At 47.7% G+C, this 11,682-nt stretch overlaps 1 protein-coding gene across 2 annotated transcripts; it reads right to left on the reverse strand.

Annotated features, from left to right (window-relative positions):
- Nucleotides 1-3,093: 3,093 nt before the first annotated feature.
- On the reverse strand, nt 3,094-9,893 carry IRS4 (insulin receptor substrate 4; the record flags this gene model as incomplete). Of its 2 annotated transcripts, XM_082444913.1 has the most annotated exons (2): nt 5,381; nt 6,088-9,893. In XM_082444913.1, coding segments are annotated over 2 exons (3,807 nt in total). The 2 variants fall into 2 exon arrangements, with proteins under 2 accessions (XP_082301038.1, XP_082301039.1); XM_082444912.1 differs by having other exon boundaries at nt 3,094-9,893.
- Between the last annotated feature and the right edge of the window lie 1,789 nt (nt 9,894-11,682).

An 11,682-nucleotide genomic window follows, 5' to 3' on the forward strand; every position in this document is an offset into this window, starting at 1 on the left:
TGCGAGGACAGTGTTGATATGCCTTCCAGACCAGAGGCACAACTTATGAAGAGGCAGGAGTTAAACACCACACTTATTGGTCAGACTTTCAAGGGCACCGTGGGCGCACACGTGAATCATTTTCAAGGTGAATTTAGAGGTAGTCTTCGTGGATATTCTCTCTGAGTTTCAAGTCTACAAGTAGCAAATTAGTAATCTTAGAGAGGCCAATTATATACATCGTGAAAACGAGCTCAAGTGACTACAGTTTATGGGGAATTGGATATTCAGTAAATCCAGAAGGTCTGGCTAGCGTCAGACATATTGTGGTCAACCCAACCAGAAAACAGCTTTAAACACCGGCCCAGCTGCCTCTGTGCCAACAAGTGAGAGCAGGGCAGGCAGCACAGCCCGGGACCTGCAGAACAAGAAGGCCACAAGGAAGGCGGTTCCTGCGAGCTAAGCGCAAGCAGGCTGTGAACTAGGAGTGGCAACGTCTGGGGAAAGAAATCCTCCCTCTGGGGGCCTCCAGGGACTCCCAGAGCAGCCTCACCTTTACAGCTAGAGAGAGACCAGGAGAGGCATGTTTGCCTGAAATTAGGGACACAAGCTTGGCAAAGGGCACAGGAGGGTAAGACTCACATAATACAATCAATGCGACCCTAACCAATAAGAAAGGGCGTGTCAGGAAGCTAGGGAAAAAAATTGCAATAATTGTCTCATTTCCATAAATAAATATTAAACTACATATTTTCCATTAAGTCTAAAAGGAATTAAGCCCTCAGTCAGAAATTGTAAGGTACCCTCTAAAAGAATGCAAATTTAAACTAGGATAGAGGTCTACATTAAAGAAAATCTTTAAAAATTCTTATTTCTCAAGTGTGCAGCCCAACATTTTCAAAAGAAGATGGAAATCTAAGACCTGTTGCTGCACAACCAATAACCAATGCAGAATTGCTAGAGAATGTACTTTAATTTCATATGGTGAGTGCATTATCTGGGCAATTTTATCAATAGCTTTAAAATTAGCAATCTAATAGTTGTGGTAAAAACTGAGTGTGCTGTAATGTATTCATTTCATTATTATAAAAGGTAGCCTTTTTCATCTCTCATTTCTCACTCAGGACCAAGCAGTGCTTTCCAGTAAATGATCCTCACCATCTTTGAGCCTGGCAGCATCTCTGAGACAAAACATACTGCAGGCTTTAATTAAGCATTTGACAAAAGCTATTTTCCAATACTGCCAATAAAATGTCTGAGCTACTTGAGCTATTTTTACATAGTCTTAAAGCATTTTCAAAAAGGTGCTAAACAAAATGAATTTAATTTTAAAAACGGATTTTTTTGTCCCAAGGAGAGGATTTGATTTTCAAGGCTTCTAAAGTCTACTTTCCTGACTGCCAAAAGCAAATTTGCTTTTTAAACAAATGAAGAGCATCCCTTTCTCCAGTGCTTTTGCTTCCACCTGTCTCATTTTATTCTGTTTTTCCCACCATGATGGTGCAGATTAAAATATCAGATTTTATACATATGGAAAAAATGGAATTGAAAGACTTTTGGCCATAACTGGCAAATGTCAACGGATTATTCGGAAAGCCACACATAGGTGACTTCAGTTAAGGAAAGGACCATTCCTGGAAGTTTACTGAATGCACCCCTTTCATTCCTTTCAGTGTTTCCGTGGGATCCAAGTAGATACACACACTATTCGTGTTTGGGAGGCAAAGATGAGCAAACTCCTCCCCCAGATTGAAAGCCTTCGATTCCAGTACAGGTCAAATTCTTTTATTCTAAAGCTATGGCAAACAGTTCAATGTAATGAAAATGACCCAAGCTCTGGTGGATGGCTCACAGTTATAACACTCCGAATGAATTACTTACAACGAAATTGGATACTATCAAATTCAAGAAGCCTTTAAATCTTCCCAATCCTTGCCTATATAATAATCTTTCATAAACAGGAAAATAACATATTGAACATCTGATGAAAGGGCAGTGTGGTGTGCTGGGTGGAGCCCTGGACTTTAAATCAGATGTATGGGTTTGATTTTCTGCTCTGCCACTTGCCTCTTTGACCAGGGGAAAATTCTTAACACCAGCTTCAGTTCCAGTACCTACTGTCCCCCAGTAAAATAATGAATGTAAATATGCTTTGCAAATTATAAGGCAGTAGGCAACTGTAAGGCATTTCCTCCATCAGCAAGCTGACAATTTAACAACGATCCCTTATAAATCACACACAATAGTCCTGATTTCTCCCTACACCAGTTATCCTCATCTATTCCAACATGAAGACTTGGGGGGGGGTCACTCGAAGAAGCCCGAGTTTGTTCCCCAAACAATTCCCTGCCAATGACTGGAGTGTTTTGGTTCATATTTGGTAATTAGGGAGAGGAAAAGAAAGCAAGAGATCTTATTCGAGTTTTGATGCATGTGCGATATTCAACTCCTAGTCCTTGTTTGAAGGTCTTTTGCTAGTGAATGGCCAAAATATTTACCTGGGAAGCATCACTCTTAAAAATGGAATGAATGCACATCGATAATGATTGCCAATAACTTTAGTTAACTTTAATTGAATGAAATCTTTAACTGTTATAGGTCAAATATCTCTGCTCCAAATGACTGTCCAGTTCTTTTTTGGTGGGGATGAATGTTGCCTAAAATAAGTGACCCATCCATGGTGACTGACATATCTCTGCTATATGGAGATTTTATTCTAGTAACGTATAATAAATAAGTCCAATACAACAAAAACTTTGCTCTCAAGCACCTATAATTTATAGCAAGAGGATCTGGCAGTACTACACTGAAAAGAAGCTTATACCTCCTTCATGTTAATAACAGTGTCTAAAATTTCAAAAGGTAATTACTACAGTTTTTTTTTTTTTTGCTTTTCCATACCAGGTGCTGTTATAACTTTACTAATTTGGCTGGCCAATTCTCTCACCCCTCTTAGAGCTGCTCTTATCTTCCCATCTCTGGAATGGAAAAATCAGTGAATATTTTTAACCTTAAGTCATTTCAAACTATGAATTCTATATCAGATACAGCAGTAAAAGAGGCAAAAATGCATTCGTGGGTCAGGAGTCACACTAAACCATATAAGAAACTTATAACCCATGTGTTTAAAATCTGAAGACTTCACACTTCTTAAATTATTTCATTTATAAAAAAGTCAAGTCCAGGTTATATTTCTGTGTGCTTCTTTCTAACTGACTTGAACAAATGGCTTTGAAGTACTTACTTATATGCAATGTGACTTGTAGGTAAATGAGATTATATATTAATTTTGTGTTATATGAAAAAAGTTGTCTCACTGCCTTATGGACTCCCTTCATTTCGCTTAAGTTATAAACAGATCCGAACTATAAAGATCTCAACTCTGAACAAGCACGTAAACCATTTTAAGTGAAAGTAATGACTAACTGAAAAGTGGGATTTGGGGACACAGAACTTTAATTTAGCTTTGTGTTTCTAAAGGTGATAATAATAACAACAGTCACAACAATGGTAATAGTAGTATAATAATTCATGTATAACACTTACTATGTGCCAGGAACTGTTCTAAGCATTTGCCATAAATTAAAATTACTCCGGGAGATATCTAACTCCTAATGAAGACTGTGCCTTTGCTCCTTTGTCAAAGCATATTTGTTATTTTCTAAGATGATCTTTTTTTTAATGTTAGATAAGAAGGTGAAGAGAGATCAGAAATGGGTGAAAATTATTCTATAGCTTTATAGAATCAGAATTAGCCAGCTTGTTCTTAACCCTTCACAGACAACATTCTACCGTATCAATTTACATTAAGATGGTAGCGAAAGTAATTTCCTGCAATGATTTCTTTCTATATATCCTCCCATTTATATATCTCAGCAAATCACGTGCTTTAATCAGTCTCAGGACCAATCATTTTGGCAAGAAACTAAGTCATCTGTTGAAATTGCTGAAACGTCAGTGTTTGTTAATCCAATGACAAAATTAAAATATCTTACACTTGTAAAGTGCTTTAAAGGTCCAAAGTACTTCCACATTCACTCTCTTGTTTTAACCTAACCACCTACCTCCCTGTGAGATACAGCCTCCTTGCTGTAGTTACTCAATAAAGTTAGGAATTTCCTCAATGAACAACACATTTAGAGAACATTAAGCCTCAGGAATAGTTACGAAGTCATTTGAAGTTATTCATAAATCAGTAACTTATGCTAAGATAATGATTATTTTAGGATCTAGATAATATTTGCGAAGACAGGGTTTATTTAAGGAACAAGAAATTTTCATCTTTGCTTAAACAAAGAGTAGTGGAAAGTATAGACAAACCTCTATGAAAACTTGTCCTTTCCAAAGTACCACAGGGACATAGACAGCTATGGAACACCCACATCAACATCATAAATGGGGTCTTCAGCAGTTAGGTGCAAACAGTAGCTTAAGACCAATTTCCAGGTGTACTTTACAGAATAAAACAGATCTGTTCTTGAAAAGCTGGTTATGAATTAAATTCTTGGAAATAGATCTGTATATTTTAAGTGCCTGGTTCTAGTAGTAGTGGTGATTGTGTGTGTGTGCCTGCACGTGTACGTGTGTGTGTGTGTGTTGGGGGGAGCTCACAGTTTAAAGGAGATCTGAATTGAATCCTTTGGCAAGCCAAAGCATCCTTTTGTCGTTTTAATGATCACTCTTTAATGTGTCCGTGCTGCAAACGTGAGTTTTTGTATGGCAAGTTTTCTAAAGCAGGGGGAGAAAGGGGAGGGGGCCTACACCTGCACTAAATAGGGAGCTTGTTAGGTGACTGCTGTGATCAGTCCCCAACTTGTTCTGCCTGATCAAGCACAGTGGGCAGAGATCCAATCACAAAAGCATTCCACAAAGCAAGCAAAGCAAAAATCTTCACTAAACTGACTACTGGAATGAAAACTGCTGGGGTCCATCCCTTCTCTTCCCTGGAAAAGAAGCACATTCTGGTAAAGAGGGAAGGCAGTTGAGACTATGGAGACATCATCTTCCAAAATCATTTCTTGAGAATGTCTCCAGACAGCCTGATAACAACATTGCACGATGTACACAGCAGATTTACTTGAAGTCTTATTTCCAAGATCCTATTCTTTCTTATTTCTTCCTTTGGAAAAGTAACCCTTTAAAAAAAACTTCCACTCTTCCAGGGTAGGTTGCCCCTGGGGTCAGGTCTTCCTCCAGCCCTTATTATCTTGCTTACTGAATTGCCCAGAAGACACACCAATTAGATGTTTTAAATGCTTTTTAAACCTTTCAAGCAATATTCATACCCATTATAGTGTTGTCACCATACCCCCTTTGGGGGGAGTTACATGAAGAAAATGAGGCACAGCAGAGGTGACTTGCCTGTCACTATTAGTGACATAGAAAAGGAATGCTCAAGGTTTCTGGCAATTTATCCTGTGTAAAAACTAAACAAATCAACACAAAAACACATTCCAGAGCCAAATACCCTCTTCTTTCAATCACCTGTTGTTCTGGATTATTTACCTTTTGTTCCCTCCAGACCTTCATGCTAACAGTTGAGATTTAACTTTCTTGGTAAATCACCGCAAACCAGCATAACAATGACTGCTTTTTTAAAAAGTAACTTTCATAAGGAGAATGTCATCAACCCCCAAAGGTTAACAGTTGATTATTACTGCTCAGTATTCGGTGCTCTTATTAAATTTCCTGCAATTAAATATGGTCATTTGTAGAAAAGCAGCTTTTACTTGTTGATTTGAAAATGAGTTGATGGGATTCAATTTACGACGTCCTGTTTGTGTAAATCACTAAGCGTTAGGGAAGGATATCTGAAAGCATCCTCATGCTACATATCCTTAAGTTTGAACTACTCCTAAAAAGTAGAACCAATGTTTAAATGATAATCGGTTCTTTCCAGGTAAAGAAGCTTATCATTAGATTAAAACAAGTTTTTGCAACGATCACAAGGTATTGCATGATTAAAACTGAATTCTACTTTCCATTCTAAATAAGCACCAGTGAATGAAATATTAGCTCACATTTTCCTAACACTGTAGACAGAGTAGTGCATCGATCGATTCATTAAGCAATAACCATTAACTTCAGGGAAATGAATTCTAAACTTACCAACCTCTTTGGGGAGAGTCGAACTTCTCGTTGTCAGGTCTGGCAAAGTCCATTCTCACGTACGTGTCGTCGTCAGAATCTTCTTGCTCCGGGCGTCTCGGCGCCCGGCCGCGGCCAGGTGATGGAGGGGGAGCGGCGGCTGCAGCGGCAGCCCCGCCCGCTCTGTTGTTACCTCCGGCAAGGTCTGCCGATGGGTTCTGCGCTCTGGGGTTCGAGCCACCCGCAACGTCTTGGGCGCCTCTTACCGCTTCGGCACCAGCAGCATTAGCAGCAGGTTGGAACCAGCGGACGGAGGCGGAGTCAGATCCCGCGGCGGCCTCGAGGTCCGCGGCGGCTGCGCCGATGCCCGGGGCAGCGACCAGGGCGGAGGCGGCGGCTAAAGCCCGGCTCACGGCTAAGGTTGGCGCGGCTGCCGCGGCCGCGGCTAAAGAGGCGGAGAGGTCTCTCTCGAGGCTGTCGGTCGGGAAAGCAGAGACGGCGGCTCTGGCAGCTGCAAAGAAACTTTGCGAACGGCTTTGTGGGCGTCTACTCTCGAGCTCTTCTTCCAGCAGCAGCCTCCCTACAGGTGGTGGTTCAGAGCAGCGGCTGGGGGAGAGAGAAATGTCCATACAGCACTCAGAAAATGGGTCGACCACGTAGATGCGCCCCGTTTCAGCATCGTAGCGAATGGCACTGTCAGAAAAAGGCACGGCCGGGGTCATTGCTGGGTTGAAAATCACTTCAATGTAGTCACCTTCTTCCTCATTAGCACTGTTACCTGTAGCACTGGGAGGAAGAGGCGGAAGTGGCCACCTAGCACCGTCCAGAGAGAAGGGGTTGGCACCTGGAATAGCTCTTAAAAGATCTGAGAGGTCGTTTGCTGGATTTGGAAATGGCACTCCGAACTCAACATTCACGTAATTCGAAAAGGCGAACTGTCTGGGGTCGGCAATTATGCCCCACAAACCTGGCAGTCTCTGAATACAGGGAGCTGGCATATTGCTACCTCTTTTAGGGAAGTCAATGTTGATGTAGCCACGAGCGCTGTCGGCTTCTTTCCGCTCATGTGTGGGCTTTTGTGGTTTTGGCTTGATTTTATTTCCTTTTGTAATAAAAGAAAGTCGATTAGGTCTCTTAGTCTTGTTCTTGGGGGGCCCATCCCCTGAACGCTTGGAAGGTGATCCCTCATCTCTAGGCTTTGAGAATGACCCCTCAACTGAAGGCTTTGAAGTTACATCTTTGGGGCCTCTGTTAGATGAGGCTTCTTTGTCTAGGCCCTTCCCCAGGAATTTTCCAGGTAACATTGGTACATACTCACTGTGGTCACTCTGCCCCAACGGGGAGCTCCGAAAAGCATGTGGCAGAGAGAAGTAGGAGCTCCAACTTTTGGAGGAAGAGCCTCCCTGAGGATTTCTGGGGTTTTTTGGAATTGCACCAGCTCCAGGAGCCATAAACATGTAGTCGCTGTCACTGTCATTGTCCTTTGAGTCATCCTCTTTGTCAGGATCAGGTGCTTTTGGAGGACTTGGTGCAGGTGGTGGGCTCACTCTGGGAAACATCATCATGTACCCTCTTGAATCTTCGAAAGGTGATCGAGAGTGGCGCTTTTTTGACACAGAGACATTTTGAGGAGCCATTGGCATGTAATCACTGGAGCTTGAGAGAGGGGCAGCCCCCCCCGGCCTCATTGGCACGTATGGGTCATCCTCATCTTCCTCAAAAGCTCTGGCTCTGTGGGGACCCCGAGCTGCACCTTCTGGGGTCTCTGTGTCTTTAACTTCTTTGGCTTCTTTGCGTTCTCTTGTGGCTCCTCTGTCAGCACAAAAATAAAGTCGGAACCTTCCCCCGGACTTTCCTTTTCCACCAGTTGCTGCAGCTGGCGGGGGTGGAGGTGGAGGTGGTGGAGGTGGTGGCATTTGCTGTTGCTTGCTTTGAGTTAATCTGCCAAAGTAGGATCTTTTCTTCAGAGATTTCCCATGATCACCATTGCCTTCGGAGCCTTTCCCACTTCCTGAGCCTTTGCCCCCTCCAGAGTTCTTGCCCCTGCCTGAGCCATGGCCATCGCCGGGTCCTTGGCCACGGCCTGAGCCGTGCCCACCTCCAGCTCCCTGGCCACTGCCTGAGCCATGCCCACCTGAGGTGCCCTGGCCATCTCCTGAGCACTGGTTTCCTCCTGCACCCTGGCCCCCGGAGCCCTGGCCACTTGAGCCCTGGCTGCCACTTGAGCCCTGGCCACCTCCGGAGCCGTGCCCCCTGCCCGAGCACTGGCTTCCTCCAGAGCTCTGGCTACTGGAGCCTTGGCCACTTGAGCCCTGGCCACCTCCGGAGCCCCGGCTGTTTCCGGAGCCCCAGTTGTTCATGGGCATATAGTCGCCTCCGTTTCCTTCCTGATCCTCTTTGCCCTGAAGGTTGCCTTCTTCCCCAGAGTTGCCAGAGCCGGAACCAGGTGCTTCAGAAGACAGGCAAGCTCCCTCGTTGGGGGCTTCTGCAGGGTGCGGGCCACGCACGGGGCTGGGTGCTACGCGGCGAAAAAAGCTGGCTGGCACTGAAATCGCTCTCCTGGATCTCCGCGCTCTGGGCAGGTGCAGTCTTCCTCGCCTGGAGGTGGGCACAGGCTCACTGGGTGTTATGTAGCGCCTGGCGAGGAGCATCTCGTCTTCCCCGTCACCGATGGCCCTGAGGTGGCAAAACTGCTCAAAGCGGGACCTTCTGAGCCAGCCGCCGGGCTCGAGCGGCAGCATGTCCAGGTGCCTCCTAGTGGACAGCAGGGTTAACAGGTGGGCGCCGATACTGATGCTGTAGCTGCGGCAGCGGGCTCTGTATTCGTCTGCACACAAGGCTCTCATCTTCTCCAAAAACAGCTCGTGCATGTTTTGGGCCACCACACAGTCATCGACCTGCATCCAGAGCTCCCCCGGACCGATGACGGTGGACCTACCGACTTCCAAGAAGAAATACTGCTCCGAGTGCCCGCAGCGACGGATGCTCAGGAGCTGGACGACCACGCTGGCCACTTCGGTATTTAGCCTCACAAACACAACCTCCTCGTCGGTAAGACAGAGCCGGAACACGCCGCTCAGCTCTTTTCTGTGCCCCAGCCCCCTGGGTTTCACTATTACCTGCCACACATCTTTGTAGAAGGGTGGCTCCGCCGCCGCTGCAGCCGCCAGTGCGGCTGGCTCTCCATCCGGCTGCGCGCCGGGCGTGCCGCAGCGGCGGCGCTTGCTCTCGAGGATGAGGCGGCTGAGCAGCAAGTACCAGCTCTCTTGCTCCGACTCGTTCTCGGCCACCATCGCGAAGTACTCGTCCTGGGTGAAAAGAGCGATGAGGTGTCGGTACCTCGCGTCGGCTCGCTGGCTCACCGAGAAGCACTGGTACAGGGTGATAACGCGCCGCGGTGGGATGAGCGCGGGGACCGCGGCGCCAGAGGCAGCCGCCGCTGCTGCAGCCGCCGCGGCGCGGACACTGTGCCGGAACTTCCTGGCATTTTCGTAGTATTCCAGCCGAGCTGGGGCGTCGGCGGTCTCCAGTTTGAGCACGAAGTAGCGCCTGTGGCCATGCTTCTGCTTCCGCAGGTAGCCGCGTTTGCAGACTTCGTCCCCGACGGGGAGGTCCTCCTCATCGGACTCGGAGTCTGACCGGGAGCCAGTGGCCGTGGAGAGCCACATGGCTCCCGGACAAGACGACCCGGTCCCAATGAGTGCGGTCGGGGTTCCCGAGGAAAGAAGTGCGGTGGTCGCCACCTCAGCTACAGCTGCCGCTGTTGCCGCTGCTGCAGCTCGCCGTCTCCTTGTCGCTTGGTCGCGAGCGAAGGAGCAACTCGCCATGGTGATGCACGATGGTTTTAAGGTGAGCGGGCGGAGGGGGGGGGGGCTCGGGGAAGGGAGGGTTGGGGGAAGAGGCCGTCTACCCCCGTCCGCCCGCCCGCCCCAGCCCCCTCCCGTCTCGGCCCGCGCCCCCGCCCACTCCACTCCAAGCGCGCGGCGGCGGGCAAAACAACACGTGACCGCTGCCTCACGCGGCGGCCACTGTGGCTCCGGCTACCGACGCAGTAGAGGGGCGCAAGCGGCCGCCAGCAGAGGTGTGCGAGGGAGGGGCCGGTGGGCCCGAGAGGCGGGGCCACCTCCTATCCCGCCTAGACCCTCTTGGAGAATCTTCCGGCCTCTGGGCCTCGGGAGGACCGACGGGAGGAGGAGGGGCTCTCTGGCCACGCAGGTGCTCAGGAGAAGTCCACGGAGGCACGAGCGTGGTGGGCGGGGGTTGGCGGGAGAAGTTCGAGAGAGGCGGAAGAGAGAGCGGCCCGCGACGGGGGGCAAAAGGGCATGATTGGATGGAGGGGGCGAGAAGTGGCGGGAGGAGGCGGAGCGCAACTGTCTCGGGCGGCGCAGGGGAGAAGAGCTGGCAAGGTCCCGGGATGGTTTGTTTGTTTGTTTGGGAAGCCGGAGCCAGGTGAAACTGTTGCAAGGTTTTCATTGGATGGGATGGGAGCCAATGGGAGTGTCTGGCAGGGAGGCGGCCTCGAATTAATTAGTTTGGGGGGCAGGAAGGGAGCTGAGGGGCGAGGAGGAGTGGCTTGGGTCCCGGAGTGGGCTCCGCTGTCTGGTTGTCGCGCGTTCGGCGGTAAACAACCCTCTGCGAGTAGCTGTTAATGGTAGTGATAAACTCGTGCAAATCCCAAAGCCACGGTGTCCCGGGACCGAGCCGGGCGCCCTCTCTTTTTCTTCCCGTCCCACACATAAATCCTCTCTTTCTGTCACAGTTTGGTCCACTAGTTGCTGCCGCGCACGGCGAGCCGAGAGTCTCGGGAGAAAGCGTGGGCACCCCCTGGAAACGTGTTAACCACCAGGGCACTCAGACCTGCCGCCCACTGCGCTGCAGGCACTCGCGAGCTCGCTCCAGCCCTGACAAAAGCCCGCGAGTCTGAGGCACACAAATAACAGCGATGCGTTCAAAAATGAACCTAATCTTTCATCAGGGCGCGTCTGTGGCCCACGAGACGCAGGTTGGCTAAAGATGGTGTTTTTGGCTATTAGATTAATGCTGACTATGAAAGCACAAATTTGGGGGCCTGCAAAGTATACAGCCATGACGAAAAAAAAAATCGGACTCGATTCTTACTCAAATACACCAGTGTTGAGCTGTCGTGATATTTTCCCGTGGGAGATGCTTTGAAAGGCGCCTTTAAGAGAATTTCAAAATAATTTTGTTTCCCTTTCCTTGATCGAGACCGAAAAACTTTAGAAAAAGAAAAGCTCATACCTAGAACAAAGGATCATACTGAACACATATCCTAGAATATATTTCACATCCCTTGCGTCAAGAAAAGAAGATTTTTGCTGAATCTCAGTCTACAACTTGACGCCTCAAAAATAAGAACTACTGCCTCCTCTGTTTCTGGAAAAACTGCTGGAGTGTAAGTGCAACCTGAAGTGTTTCTAAATTCCTCTCTCTCTCTCTCTCTCTCTCTCTCTCTCTCTGTCTCTCTCTCTTCTACTAGGATTTCAGCTTCCTAACTGTGGAGATGGGTCCATGTTACATTAAAATGCTAAAGGGGTGACCACAATTGCAAAGAGGGATTTTGGAGGGGGAGGGTGGGACGTGGTATTTCTAAAAGAA

Source organism: Balaenoptera physalus (genome assembly GCF_965194825.1).
Source record: "Balaenoptera physalus genome assembly, chromosome: X".
In the NCBI taxonomy this organism is placed as follows: domain Eukaryota; kingdom Metazoa; phylum Chordata; class Mammalia; order Artiodactyla; family Balaenopteridae; genus Balaenoptera; species Balaenoptera physalus.